The sequence below is a fragment of the Artemia sp. Qi Xiang Cuo genome, chromosome 2 (genome assembly GCF_049724085.1).
Source record: "Artemia sp. Qi Xiang Cuo chromosome 2, ASM4972408v1, whole genome shotgun sequence".
NCBI lineage: Eukaryota > Metazoa > Arthropoda > Branchiopoda > Anostraca > Artemiidae > Artemia > Artemia sp. Qi Xiang Cuo.
Window position 1 is genome coordinate 46,679,927 of NC_142795.1, and position 16,260 is coordinate 46,696,186.

Consider the following 16,260-nt stretch of genomic DNA (forward strand, 5'->3'; position numbering starts at 1 on the left):
GTTTGCTATTTTTGACTTTTCTGAGATAGGTTTCATTACCGTTCATAGGTGAGTGTTCTCTGAAACCTATGATTTGGGATATGTAAATTACGAGTTCTGGATTTTCTGAGTTGGATTTCTTGGTCTTTCGTTGGTGTGTGTTGTCTGAAACCTATGATTTGGGATGGGTGGATTGCTACTTTTTACTTTTCTGAGCTGGATTTCTTAGCCTTTCATAAGTGTTTGTTGTCTGAAACCTATAGTTTGGGATGACTAGTTTGCTATTTTTGACTTTTCTGAGCTAGGTTTCTTAGCCGTTCATAGGTGAGTGTTGTCTGAAACCTATGATTTGGGATATGTAAATTACTATTTCGGGCTTTTCTGAGTTGGATTTCTTAGTCTTTCATAGGTATGTGTTGTCTGAAACCTATAGTTTGGGATGAGTAGTTTCGCTATTTTTGACTTTTCTGAGATAGGTTTCTTAGTCGTTCATAGGTGAGTGTTGTCTGAAACCTATGATTTGGGATATGTAAAGTAATATTTTGGGCTTTTCTGAGTTGGATTTCTTGGTCTTTCAATGGTGTGTGTTGTCTGAAACCTATGATTTGGGATGGGTGGATTGCTACTTTTGACTTTTCTGAGCTGGATTTCTTAGCCTTTCATAGGTGTTTGTTGTCTGAAACCTATAGTTTGGGATGACTAGTTTGCTATTTTTGACTTTTCTGAGCTAGGTTTTTTAGCTGTTCATAGGTGAGTGTTGTCTGAAACCTATGATTTGGGATATGTGAATTACTATTTCGGGCTTTTCTAAGATTGATTTCTTAGTCTTTCTTTGGTGTGTGTTGTATGAAACCTATGATTTGGGATGGATGGATTGCTACTTTTGACTTTTCTGAGCTGGATTTCTTAGCCTTTCATAGGTGTTTGTTGTCTGAAACCTATAGTTTGGGATGACTAGTTTGCTATTTTTGTCTTTTCTGAGCTAGGTTTCTTAGCCGTTCATAGGTGAGTGTTGTCTGAAACCTATGATTTGGGATATGTAAATTACTATTTCGGCCTTTTCTGAGTTGGATTTCTTAGTCTTTCATAGGTATGTGTTGTCTGAAACCTATGATTTGGGATGTGTGGGTTGCTATTTTTTGACTTTTCCGAGCTGGATTTATTACCCGTTCATAGGTGAGTGTTGTCTGAAACTTATGATTTGGGATGGTTAATTTGCTATTTCCGGCTTTTATTAGCTAGGTTTCTTAGCCCTTCATAGGTGTGTGTTGTCAGAAAATTATGATTTGGGAATGTGTAGTTTGCTATTTGGACTTTTCAGAGCTAGGATTCTTAGTCCATCATAGGTGTTTTTGTCTGAAACCAATAGTTTGGGATGAGTAGTTTGCTATTTCAGGCTTTTCTGAGCTAGATTTCTTAGCAGTTCCTAGGTGTGTGTTGTCTAAAATTTATGATTTGGGGTATGTAAATTACTATTTTGGGCTTTTCTGAGTTGGACACTTCTAAATTTTTCCGTAGAAGATAGGAAAAGTTATACTATGATTGTGATTATTTACCATAAAGATAAAAAGTTTCACTTTAATTCTAAATTTTCTTAAATTCAATTCCGACCTTTCTCAAAGAGATGAAAAAATTAAAGTTCTGTTCCAAATATTTTCCCGGAAGAAGAAAAGTTATAATATTTTCCCGGAAGAAGAAAAGTTCAACTTCGATTCTGAATTTTCTCAATGAAAATTAAATAAGTTATTGATCAAATCTATTTTCCCAAAATAATATAAAAATTTCCACTTCAGTTCAGATTTTTTTCTCAAAGAGATGAAGAAATTTAAAGTTCTGTTCCAAATTTTTCATAGAAGATAGGAAAAGTTATACTTTGATCGTGAATATTCGAGTTCTATTCTGAATTTTACCAAAGAACACAATTCAATTCTAATTTCCCCAATAAAAAATTTAAAGTTCAATTCTAAATTTTTCGGTGGAAGATAGAAAAAGTAATACCATACTTGTGAATATTTTCCCATAAGATAAAAAGTTCTAGTTCAATTTTAAATTTTCTCAATGAAGTGAAGAAGAATTCAAGTTCTCTTCTGAATTTTACCAAAGAACACAATTCAATTCTAATTTCACCAGAGAAAATAAAAATCTTCCACTTCAGTTCCATATTTCACAAAGACATAAAGAAATTTAAAGTTCAATTCTAAATTTTTCGGTGGAAGATAGAAAAAGTACTACCATACTTGTGAATATTTTCATGGAAGATAAAAAGTTCTAGTTCAATTTAAAATTTTCTCAACGAAATGAAGGAAAGTTCAAGTTCTCTTCTGAATTTTCTCAATGAAAAAGAAATTAGTCATTGATCATTTCTATTTTTCCAAATAATATAAAAATTTTCCACTTTAGTTCAGATCTGGTTCGAAGAGATGAGAAATTTAAAATACTGTTCCAAATTTTTCACTGTGATAAAAAAGTTCAAGTTCTCTTCGGAATTTTACCAAAGAACAAAATTCAATTCTAATTTCTCCAGAGAAAATAAAATCTTCCACTTCAGTTCTTTATTTCACAAAGACATAAAGAAATTTAAAGTTCAATTCCAAATTTTTCGGTGGAAGATAGAAAAAGTAATACCATACTTGTGAATATTTTCCCGGAAGATAAAAAGTTCTAGTTCAATTTAAAATTTTCTCAACGGAGTTAATAAAAGTTAAAGTTCTCATCTGAACTTTACCAAAGAACACACTTCAATTCTAATTTCTCCAGAGAAAAAAACAATCTTCCACTTCAGTTCTTTATTTCACAAGGACATAAAGAAATTTAAAGTTTAATTCTAATTTTTCGGTGGAAGATAGAAAAAGTATTATCATACTTGTGAATATTTTCACGGAAGATAAAAAGTTCTAGTTCAATTTAAAATTTTCGCAACGAAGTCAAGGAAAGTTCAAGTTCACTTCTGAAATTTACCATATAACACACTTCAATTCTAATTTCTACAGAGAAAACAAAAATCTTCCACTTCACTTCTTTATTTCACAATGACAAAGAAATTTAAAGTTCAATTCTAAATTTTTCGGTGGGAGATAGAAAAATTAATACCATACTTGTGATTATTTTCAAGGAAGATAAAAAGTTCTAGTTCAATTTAAAATTTTCTCAATGAAGTGAAGAAAAGTTCATGTTCTCTACTGAATTTTATCAAAGAACACAATTCAATTCTAATTTCTACAGAGAAAATAAAAATCTTCCACTTCAGTTCTTTATTTCACAAAAGACATAAAAAAATTTAAAGTTCAATTCTATATTTTTCGGTGGAAGATAGAAAAAGTAATACCATACTTGTGAATATTTTCTCGGAAGATAAAAAGTTCTAGTTCAATTTAAAATATTCTCAACTATGTGAATAAAAGTTCAATTTCTCATATGAATTTTACAAAAGAACACACTTCAATTCTAATTTCTCCAGAGAAAATAAAAATCTTCCACTCCAGTTTTAAGTTCCCCAAAGAAATAAAGAAATATAAAGTTCTATTCTGAATTTTTAGATGGAAGATAGAAAAGGTAATACTATGATTGCGATTGTTTTCCATGAAAATCAAAAGTTTCACTTTATTTGTAATTTTTCTTAAATTCAGTTCTAATTTTTCTCAAAGAGATGAAAAATTTAAATTTCTATTCCAAATTTTTCATAGAAGATAGAAAAAGTTATACATTGATTGTGAATATTCAACATGAAGATAAGGAACTCCAATTTAATTCTGAGTTTTCTCGAAGAAGTGGAAATTGTTCAAGTTCTCTTCTGAATTTTCTTAAAAGAAGAGAAAAAATTTAACTCAATTCTGAATTTTACCAATGAAAGTGAAAAAACCTTCCACTTCAGTTCTTAATTTCTCAAAGACATAAAAAATTTAAAGTTCAGTTCTAAATTTTTCTGTAGAAGATAGGAAAAGTTATACTATGATTGTGATTATTTTCCAGTGAAGATAAAAAGTATCACTTTAATTCTAATTTTCTTAAGTTCACTACCGATTTTTTGCAAAGAGATGAAAAATTTAAAGTTCTGTTCCAAATTTTTCATAGAAGAGAGAAAAAGTTATACATTGATTTGAATATTCGACATGAAGATAAGGAGCATCACTTTAATTCCGAGTTCTCTCGAAGAAGTGAAAAATGTTCAAGTTCTCTTCTGAATTTTCTTAAAGAAGTGAAAAAAGTTAGCTCAATTCTGAATTTTACCAATGAAAATGAAAAAAGCTTCCACTTCAGTTCTTAATTCCTCAAAGACATAAAAAATTCAGTTCTCTTCTAATTTTTCCAAGAAAATAAAAAGGCTCCACTTCAGTTCTGGTTTTTTCTCAAAGAGATGAAAAATTTAAAGTTCTTTTCTAATTTTAAATTAAATTTTAACTCCCTTTGTCACATGGATTTACCCATCAAATTTTTAAAATAGAAAATGAGTGACTCGTTCTATTATTAAAGACAATCTTTCTAACTCGTTCATCTAACCTTCAAAACAATAGGTTAGGTTAGGTATAAATAAATATTAATAAATAAATAGAAACATTTCTACATGTTTAAGTTAGGTTAGGTTAACTTATCATAAGTGCTCATGATAAGTTAACCTAACCTTTTCCGGCGAGTATGGTTAGGTTAGACTAGATTAAGTTAGGTTAGATTAGGTTAGGTTAGCCTACGTACGCTTCACTTAGGTTAGCTTAGGTTAGGAGAGAGACATGCAAAAAGTTAGGTGTATGATTAGGTTAGGTTAGGTTAGATTAAGTTAGGTTAGGTTAAGTTAGGTTAGGCTAGGTTAGCCTACGTACGCGCGCGTACGTAGGCTAACCTAGCCTAACCTAACTTAACCTAACCTAACTTAATCTAATCTAACCTAACCTAATCATACACCTAACTTTTTGCCTGTCACCCACCTAACCTAAGCTAACCTAAGTGAAGCGTACGTAGGCTAACCTAACCTAACCTGATCTAACCTAACTTAATCTAGTCTAACCTAACCATACTCACCGGAAAAGGTTAGGTTAACTTATCATGAGCGCTCATGATAAGTTAACCTAACCTAACTTAAATATGTAGAAATGTTTCTATTTATTTATTAATATTTATTTATACCTAACCTAACCTATTGTTTTGAAGGTTAGATGAACGAGTTAGAAAGATTGTCTTTAATAATAGAACGAGTCACTCATTTTCTATTTTAAAAATTTGATGGGTAAATCCATGTGACAAAGGGAGCTAAAATTTAATTTAAAATTAGAAAAGAACTTTAAATTTTTCATCTCTTTGAGAAAAAACCAGAACTGAAGTGGAGCCTTTTTATTTTCTTGGAAAAATTAGAAGAGAACTGAATTTTTATGTCTTTGAGGAATTAAGAACTGAAGTGGAAGCTTTTTTCATTTTCATTGGTAAAATTCAGAATTGAGCTAACTTTTTCACTTCTTTAAGAAAATTCAGAAGAGAACTTGAACATTTTGCACTTCTTCGAGAAAACTCAGAATTAAAGTGATGCTCCTTATCTTCATGTCGAATATTCAAATCAATGTATAACTTTTTCTCTCTTCTATGAAAAATTTGGAACAGAACTTTAAATTTTTCATCTCTTTGCAAAAAATCGGTAGTGAACTTAAGAAAATTAAAATTAAAGTAAAACTTTTTATCTTCACTGGAAAATAATCACAATCATAGTATAACTTTTCCTATCTTCTACAGAAAAATTTAGAACTGAACTTTAAATTTTTTATGTCTTTGAGAAATTAAGAACTGAAGTGGAAGGTTTTTTCATTTTCATTGGTAAAATTCAGAATTGAGTTAACTTTTTCTCTTCTTTAAGAAAATTCAGAAGAGAACTTGAACAATTTGCACTTCTTCGAGAAAACTCAGAATCAAATTGGAGTTCCTTATCTTCATGTTGAATATTCACAATCAATATATAACTTTTCTATCTTCTATGAAAAATTTGGAACAGAAATTTAAATTTTTCATCTCTTTGAGAAAAATCAGAACTGAATTTAATAAAAATTATAAATAAAGTGAAACTTTTGATCTTCATGGAAAACAATCGCAGTCATAGTATTACTTTTTTTATCTTCCATCTAAAAATTTAGAATAGAACTTTAAATTTCTTTATGTCTTTGGGGAACTTAAAACTGAAGTTGAAGATTTTTATTTTCTCTGGATAAATTAGAATTGAAGTGTGTTCTTTGGTAATGTTCAGAGGAGAAATTGAACTTTTCTTCAGTTCGTTGAGAAAATTTTAAATTGAACTAGAACTTATTATCTCCTGTAGAAACTTTCAGAAGTATGGCTGTACTTTTTCGACCGTTCACCGAAAAATTAAGAATTAAACTTTAGATTTTTTTATGTCTTTTGCGAAATAAATAACTTAAGTGGAAGATTTTTATTTTCTCTTTAGAAGTTAGAATTTAATTGTGTTCTTTGGTAAAATTCAGTAGAGAACATGAACTTTTCTTCACTTCATTGAGAAAATTTTAAATTGAACTAGAACTTTTCATCTTCCGTGAAAATAATCACAAGTATGGTATTAATTTTTCCATCTCCCTCTGAAAAATTTAGAATTGAACTTTAAATTTCTTTATGTCTTTGTGAAATAAAGAACTGAAGTGGAAGATTTTTGTTTTCTCTGGAGAAATTAGAATTGAAGTGTGTTCTTTGGTAAATTTCAGAAGAGAACTTGAACTTTCCTTGACTTCGTTGCGAAAATTTTAAATTGAACTGGAACTTTTTATCTTCCGTGAAAATATTCACAAGTATGATAATACTTTTTCTATCTTCCACCGAAAAATTAGAATTGAACTTTAAATTTCCCTATGTCTTTGTGAAATAAAGAACTTAAGTGGAAGATTTTTTTTTTCTCTGGAGAAATTAGAATTGAAGTGTGTTCTTTGGTAAACTTCAGAAGAGAACTTGAAATTTTCTTCACTTCGTTGAGAAAATTTTAAATTGAGCTAGAACTTTTTATCTTCCGGGAAAATATTCACAAGTATGGTATTACTTTTTCTATCTTCCACCGAAAAATTTGGAATTGAACTTTAAATTTCTTTATGTCCTTGTGAAATAAAGAACTGAAGTGGAAGATTTTATTTTCTCTGGAGAAATTAGAATTGAATTTTGTTCTTTGGTAAAATTCCGAAGAGAACTTGAACTTTTTTATCTTCAGTGAAAAATTTGGAACAGTATTTTAAATTTCTCATCTCTTCGAACCAGATCTGAACTAAAGTGGAAAATTTTTATATTATTTGGAAAAATAGAAATGATCAATGACTAATTTCTTTTTCATTGAGAAAATTCAGAAGAGAACTTGAACTTTCCTTCATTTCGTTGAGAAAATTTTAAATTGAACTAGAACTTTTTATCTTCCATGAAAATATTCACAAGTATGGTAGTACTTTTTCTATCTTCCACCGAAAAATTTAGAATTGAACTTTAAATTTCTTTATGTCTTTGTGAAATATGGAACTGAAGTGGAAGATTTTTATTTTCTCTGGTGAAATTAGAATTGAATTGTGTTCTTTGGTAAAATTCAGAAGAGAACTTGAATTCTTCTTCACTTCGTTGAGAAAATTTTAAATTGAACTAGAACTTTTTATCTTCTGGGAAAATATTCACAAGTATGGTATTACTTTTTCTATCTTCCACCGAAAAATTTAGAATTGAACTTTAAATTTTTTATTGGGGAAATTAGAATTGAATTGTGTTCTTTGGTAAAATTCAGAATAGAACTCGAATATTCACGATCAAAGTATAACTTTTCCTATCTTCTATTAAAAATTTGGAACAGAACTTTAAATTTCTTCATCTCTGTGAGAAAAAAATCTGAACTGAAGTGGAAATTTTTATATTATTTCGAGAAAATAGGTTTGATCAATAAATTATTTCATTTTCATTGAGAAAATTCAGAATCGAGGTTGAACTTTTCTTCTTCCGGGAAAATATTTGGAACAGAACTTTAATTTTTTCATCTCTTTGAGAAAGGTCGGAATTGAATTTAAGAAAATTTAGAATTAAAGTGAAACTTTTTATCTTTTTGGTAAATAATCACAATCATAGTATAACTTTTCCTATCTTCCACGGAAAAATTTAGAAGTGTCCAACTCAGAAAAGCCCGAAATAGTAATTTACATACCCCAAATCATAAGTTTCAGACAACACACACCTATGAACGGCTAAGAAATCTAGCTCAGAAAAGCCTGAAATAGCAAACTACTCATCCCAAACTATTGGTTTCAGACAACAAACACCAATGAGGGACTAAGAATCCTAGATCTGAAAAGTCCAAATAGCAAACTACAAATCCCAAATCATAATTTTCTGACAACACACACCTATGAAAGGCTAAGAAACCTAGCTAATAAAAGCCGGAAATAGCAAATTAACCATCCCAAATCATAAGTTTCAGACAGCACTCACCTATGAACGGCTAAGAAATCCAGCTCAGAAAAGTAAAAAAATAACAACCCACACATCCCAAATCATAGGTTTCAGACAACACATACCTATGAAAGACTAAGAAATCCAACTCAGAAAAGCCCGAAATAGTAATTTACATATCCCAAATCATAGGTTTCAGACAACACACACCTATGAACGGCTAAGAAACCTAGCTCAGAAAAGTCAAAAATAGCAAACTAGTCATCCCAAACTATAGGTTTCAGACAACAAACACTTATGAAAGGCTAAGAAATCCATCTCAGAAAAGTCAAAAGTAGCAATCCAGCCATCCCAAATCATAGGTTTCAGACAACACACACCAACGATAGACTAAGAAATCCAACTAAGAAAAGCCCAAAATAGTACTTTACATATCCCAAATCATAGGTTTCAGACAACACTCACCTATGAACGACTAAGAAACCTATCTCAGAAAAGTCAAAAATAGCGAAACTACTCATCCCAAACTATAGGTTTCAGACAACACATACCTATGAAAGGCTAAGAATCATAGCTCAGAAAAGTCAAAAGTAGCAATCCACCCATCCCAAATCATAGGTTTCAGACAACACACACCAACGAAAGACTAAGAAATCTAGCTCAGAAAAGACAAAAATATTAATTTACATATCCCAAATCATAGGTTTCAGACAACATTCACCTATGAAAGGCTAATAAATTCAGCTCAGAAAAGCCTGAAATAGCGAAACTACTCATCCCAAACTAGAAGTTTCAGACAACAAACGCCTATGACGGACTAAGAAACCTAGCTCAGAAAAGTCAAAAATAGCAAACTACTCATCCCAAACTATTGGTTTCAGACAACATTCATCTACGAAATACTAGAAAACCTTAGCTCAGAAAAGCCTGAAATAGCAAACTACACATCCCAAATCATAATTTTCTGACAACTCATACCTATGAAAGGCTAAGAAACCTAGCTCAGAAAAGTCAAAAATAGCAAACTACACATCCCAAATCATAGGTTTCAGTCAACACACACCTACGAAAGGCTAAGAAATCCAGCTCATAAAAGTCCAAAAAGCAAACCACTCATCCCAAATCATAGGTTTCAGACACCACACACCTATGAAAGACTAAGAAATCCAACTCAGAAAATCCCGAAATAGTAATTTACATATCCCAAATCATAAGTTTCAGACAACATTCACCTACGAAATACTAAGAAACCTTAGCTCAGAAAAGCCTGAAATAGCCAACTACTCATCCCAAACTCGAAGTTTCAGACAACACATGCCTATGAAAGGCTAAGAAACCTAGCTCAGAAAAGTCAAAAATAGCAAACTACACATCCCAAATCATAGGTTTCAGTCAACACATACCTACGAAAGGCTCAGAAATCCAGCTCAGAAAAGTCCAAAAAGCAAACCACTCATCCCAAATCATAGGTTTCAGTCAACACACACCTATGAAAGACTAAGAAATCCAACTCAGAAAAGCCCGAAATAGTAATTTACATATGCCAAATCATAAGTTTCAGACAACATTCACCTACGAAATACTAAGAAACCTTGGCTCAGAAAAGTCTGAAATAGCCAACTACTCATCCCAAATTCAAAGTTTTAGACAATAAACACCTATCAAAGACTAAGAATCCTAGTTCTGAAAAGTCCAAAAAGCAGATTACACCTCCCAAATCATAATATTCAAACAGTATATACCTATGAAAGGCTACTAATTCTAGCTCAGAAAAGTTAAAAATAGAAAAGTAACCATCCCAAATCATAGGTTTCAGACAACACACACCTACGAAAGGCTAAGAAATCTAGCTCAGAAAAGTACAAAATAGCAACCCACACATCCCAAATCATAGGTTTTAGTCAACACACCCCTACGAAAGTCTAAGAAATCCAGCTCAGAAAATTAAAAAAATGGCAACACACACATCCCAAATCATAATTTTCAGACACCACACACCTCTCATCCCAAATCATATGTTTCAGTCAACACATCCCTACGAAAGGCTATGAAATCCAGCTCAGAAAAGTCAAAAATAGCAATCCATATAATCCAAATCATAGGTTTCAGACAACACACACCAACGAAAGACTAAGAAATCTGGCTATGAAAAGTCAAAACATAGCAGCCCACACATCCCAAATCTTAGGTTTCATACAACACATACCTATGAAAGACTAAGAAATCCAACTCAGAAAAGCCCGAAATAGCAAATTACATATCCCAAATCATAGGTTTCAGACAGCACACACCTATGAACGGCTAAGAAACCTAGCTCAGAAAAGTCAAAAATAGCAAATTAACCATCCCAAATCATAAGTTTCAGTCAACACACACCTATGAATGGCTAAGAAATCCAGCTCAGAAAAGTCAAAAATAGCAATCCATCCCATCCCAAATCATAGGTATCAGACAACACACCCCAACGAAAGACTAAGAAATCTAGCTTAGAAAAGCTCGAAATAGTATTTTACATATCCCAAATCATAAGTTTCAGACAACACACACCTATGAAAGGCTAAGAAATCCAGCTCAGAAAAGTCAAAAATAGCAATCCACCCATCCCAAATCATCGGTTTCAGACAACACATACCAACGAGAGACTAAGAATCATGGCTCTGAAAAGTCCAACTTGCAAACTACACATCTCAAATCATAAGTTTCAGACAAGACACTCCTATGAACGGCTCAGAAATCCAGCTCAGAAAAGTCAAAAATTGCAATCCATCCATCTCAAATCATAGGTTTCAGACAACACACACCAACGAAAGACTAAGAAATCTAGCTCTGAAAAGTCCGAAATAGTAATTTACATATCCCAAATCATAGGTTTCAGACAACACACATCAACGAAAGACGGGGCTCGGGGAGAGCCTTTGAGGGTCTGTGGGTCCCTTGAGGGCCGGATGGTCCTTTGGGAGTTTGGGGGGACCTTTGAGGACGGGGCGCTTCCTTCGGGGTTGGGGTGGGGGGATCGGAACCTTTGGGGTTGGGGTAGAGGACCTCACAACACTGTTCAAATGAAACTTGTGCATTATAGCGACCACACTCAAATCCTCTTCCAAAATCTCTTCAAAAATCATCTTTTAAAATGTCTTTAACTGTTTCGCCGAAATAAATCCATAACCTGTCTAAAACAGTTTCGCCCAAATAATCCCTAAACGTAATTCAGCGTGTTCCTATTATTTGGCATCTCTGCGCTAATGCATTTCAAATTAATAAGAAACCTGATTCCCGCGCTAAAACAATTCATCGCTAAGATGTTTCTTGGAGAATTGTTTCCATGGCGTTTGGTTATTAATATCCTTTGGAGTTCGACCAAAAGAGTTGTTTCCTAGGCAAAGACATTAATGACTTGGATCTATTCCTGTAGAATCGTTTCTATGTGAAAATTTTTAAAGTCTTACAGATGATGTCATTGGTTGATTGATCTGTCAAGAAAGGGGAATTAATTTGTTGTTTCTAAGGGGAATTATTGATTCACGATAGGTGAATTGAGGTCGACAGCACAGGTGTTCCAAATTCCTGGACGGCATAAAATTCGCTGAGAGCGTGCCCAAAACAACAACAACAACATTGACCCCATTAACCACGTGTTCTCCCTAATGACTCTATCGCGTGCCCAAAACAACAACAATAACATTGACCCCATTAACCACGTGTTCTCCCTAATGACTCTGCACAAAACAACAACAACAACATCGACCTTGGAAATTTAGGTCATTGACCCCATTAACCACGTGTTCTCCCTAGGGACTCTATGCCCATATATGGTGTACTGATCGGAGATACGTTCTTTTGATAACCGAATTTTGTACTGATCGGATCAATAGGGTCATCTCTACTGGTGAACAAAACGGCTATCTAAAAATTTTGATTGGATGTGTTTGGGGGAATGATGAGAGTTGGGGGGGGGGGGCTAGTTGCCCTCCAATCACTTTCGACTATTAAAAAGGGCAATAGAACTCTTAACTTCAAATTGAATTAGCCCCTTTTTAAGTTTCTATGACGACCCCTTCCATATGAAGTGCCCTGCTCTAAAGGAAAAAAATAATAAATAGTACATTGTGCGAACATTGTTCTTATATGCCCTCAGGGTATAACTTAAAACCCTTGCCCCGAGGGTTGTGGGGAAGTGTCCCCCTCAAAAACATATTTTCTATCTGGAAATCAACTACGTTGAACAAAATGGCTATCTCAAAATTTTGATTGGATGTGTTTGGGAGAATGATTGGCATGGGTGGGCTAGTTGCCCTCCAATCACTTTCGACTATTAAAAAGGGTACTAGCCCTTCGAATTTCCACTCGAATGAGCCTGTTTTGAAGTTTCTATGACTACGCCTTCTATAAAAACCTTATATGGCCCTAGGGTCTATCTTAAAACCCTTGCCCCGAGGGTTTTGGGGGAGGTTCCTCCTAAAAAACATATTTTCTATCTGGAAATCAACTACGCTGAACAAAATGTTTATCTAAAATTTTTGATTGGTTATGTTTTGGGGAAGTATGGGGGAGGCCTAGGGGCCCTTCGCTCACTTTTTATTATTTAAATTGGCATCAGAACTTTCAATTTCTAATCGAATGAGCCCTTTTTGAAGTTTCTATGACGGGCCCTTTCATATGAATGCCCAGTTGTAAATGACTAAAAAAATAAATAGTACATTGTGCCAACATTGTTCTTATATGCCCTCAGGGTATAACTTAAAACCCTTGCCCCGAGGGTTGTGGGGAAGTGTCCCCCTCAAAAACATATTTTCTAACTGGAAATCAACTACGCTGAGCAAAATGGCTATCTCAAAATGTTGATTGGATGTGTTTGGGGGAATGATGGGCGTGGGGGGGGGCTAGTTGCCCTCCAGCCACTTTCGACTATTAAAAAGGGCACTAGCCACTCCAATTTCCAATCGCATGAGTTCTTTTCGAAGTTTCTAAGACAACTCCTTTGATACGAAGTGCCCGGGTGGAGAAAAAAAACACATTGTGCCCACATCGTTTTTTGCTTAGGCAGCGCTAGCGCGCTGCCTATGATCCTTCTGATATGTTCAATTGTCCAAAACGGTCAATAATTTCCTTCAGTGGGCATTTGAAAATACAGCAGGATTTTACGAGCAATTGTTAGCAATAGTTTCTTATTAGGTCACGAAAAAACAACCGTTAATAATAAACTTTTTATCTTTTTTCTTGTTTGGAAAGCAGAAATTAACTTTGGATTAAGCAAATTATCACTTACGTTCCAGCATTCCAGGAGCAACAAATGTAGCTGAGGCACCACAAATCCATGCTGCTATCACCGGGAAGAAGTATTCGTGATTATTTTTACAATACATCATTATGACATCACTTTTCTGTAAGCTCATTTTTGATAATGCTGAGGCAAGGCTGCTCGTTTTGCTCAATATCTCAGAATATCGGGATCTTTGACCAGTAACTCCATTGATCTACAAAATAATACTTATTCGATTGTTATTTATCATTAAATTTTATATTCTGACTCTTTCAAAATAACAAGTCCTATCGTTAAAAACTTGAAATTAGAAAAATAATTGTAAATTAGAAGAGGATACGTAACCTAGTAGTTACAAATTATTTCACTTTGTGATAAAACATTCATAAATGTAGGACAGAACCACTGGGCAACCGAATATCGCTCTTTACAATTTTTGACCCTTTTTAGTCGGAAAGACCGACTAAGCTGTACATGTGTTAAAACAGTATAATTTTTTAACTCGTTTAATCGAATGCAATCTTCTATTTAAAAGCACCTATTTTCTAAACTTTGTTTACCGGGGAAATACCCGAATATTCGGGAATAGTGCAAGCTCTGCTTGATTTCTAATCAGGAAAATCGAAATACTAAACCACAAGAGAAGGAAAAGCTCCGACTTTGCGGTTGACGCAATAAAGAATTGCCACAAAATTAATTTAAAGTCGACCGAACGCCGCCGTCTCTGTTGGCAGCGGCGCACCCGCGGCACTCCGGCGGCGTTACGGCACTTCGGCGGCGTTCAACCGGGCCTCTCGTCAGCAGCGTTCGGTCGATCCGCCGGCGCGGTGCCGGGGTCTAGTTACGAAGTTAAAAATGGCTATCGTATCGACATTTTGACTGACGAATTCAGACGATTCGAACTGGATTTATTAGGAGTTTCAGAAACTCATATCCCAGGGGTAGGAAGCACGAAATTAGGTAATATAGAATTTGTTTAGTCAGGCAGGAAGGATGGGGTACATAGACAGGGAGTAGAGCTCATGATGAATAAGGAAGCTGCTAAGTCCTGTTTAGGCTGGGAAGGTATTAATAATAGAATACTAATTGCTCATTTTATGACTAAAAAGTTCAGGGTATCAGTTATAGTAGTATACGCCCCTGTAAGACCCGACTGACGGAGATACTAGTGACTCTGATGGATTTTACTTACAGTTACAGGAGCAAATAGACAGGGTCCTAGGTAGAAATATGATGTTATTACTGGGAGATTTTAACGCCCAGGTCATTAGAAATGGGGATAGATGATATTCTTGCCTCGGTAAATTTGGTACACGAATAGAAAACAGTAATGGATACAGACTTTTGCAATTTTGTAATTATAACAATCTAGTTATAACCAATACGGTGTTTGGTCATAAAGCTTAGGTGTTTGTCCTGGCATGTTAGTAAATTGAACGGGAGTAATCAATCCGGACTTGGCCCAGTTAAAGATTGGAATGGGGCCACAATTAGCGATAAGAAAAAAACTAAAGAGAGATGGGCCGAACATTTTGAGAATTTACTTATCCGAGATAGAGTTGCAGGAAAAGATATAGAAGAGAATGAAAAGGTTTGTGACACCTTGGACGTGAAGGGAGATTTTTTTTTTTGTGAGCAGGAATTAGTAATAGTACTAAAAGGATTAAGAAATAATAAGGTTCCAGGTGCTGATAGGGTGGTAAATGAGTTTCTTAAATATAGTGGCTCCGAGGTTAGAAATAAGCTACTGAAGATTATGAATATGATTTTTGAAAAAGGGGAAGTACTTAACGATTTTAGGAAAACCTTAATTAAGCCACTTTATAATAAAGTTGATAAAAGTGAGTGTGGTAATTATCGAGGCATTAGTCCTCTGTAGGTAGCAAATTACTTAGTAATATGATACTTTTTATACAGAGATGCCGTAGATAAAATTTTAAGAGAAGAACAGTGCGGTTTTAGAAAAGATAGAGGATGTGTCAACCAAATTTTCACTCTTAGGCTAATAATTGAGAAATGCCTGAGGTTTTAAACACCATTGGTCTTCAGTTTTATAGATTTTGAGCAAGTGTTCGGTTCTGTTGATAGAAGAGCTTTAGTAAAGGTTTTATCCTTGTATGGTAAACCAGACAAATACATTAAAGCCATTAATGCTATGTACGAGAATAACACTGCTGCGGTTAAGGTAGGAAATGAGGTTAGCAGCTGGTTTTGTATTAAATCAGGAGTTAAGCAGGGTTGTGTTCTATCCCCCTTTATATGAATTATTTTGATGGATTGTGTTTTAAGGAGAACAGGAAAGGAAATGGGAGACCACGGAATCCAATGGGTAGGAAAAAGTCTCCTGGACTTAGATTATGCGGATGATTTAAGCATCTTAGATCAAAGTGTGAGCAAAATGAAAGAAATTTTAAAGGTTTTGCGAGTTCAGGGTGCTAGAATTGGTTTGAATATTAATGTTAGGAAGACTAAATCACTAAGGCTAGGAATAAGTGAAAATGAAAAGGTGACGCTGGGTAATGAAAAGATTGATCAGGTGGGCAGCTTCACTTACCTTGGTAGTATTATTAGTAAAGATGGTGGGAGCAGTGAAGATGTTAAAAATAGAATAGCCAAGGCTCAGGGTA

The 16,260-nt window shown here is 33.9% G+C and overlaps 1 protein-coding gene across 1 annotated transcript in view; it reads right to left on the reverse strand.

Annotated features, from left to right (window-relative positions):
- LOC148955285 (uncharacterized) overlaps positions 1 to 16,260 on the reverse strand; it is a 287,431-nt gene that overhangs the window by 136,493 nt on the left and 134,678 nt on the right. The window contains exon 2 of the mRNA XM_089108128.1: positions 13,640 to 13,847. Coding sequence (XP_088964254.1) covers positions 13,640 to 13,847 — 208 coding nt within the window. The remainder of the gene's footprint in view (positions 1 to 13,639; positions 13,848 to 16,260) is intronic.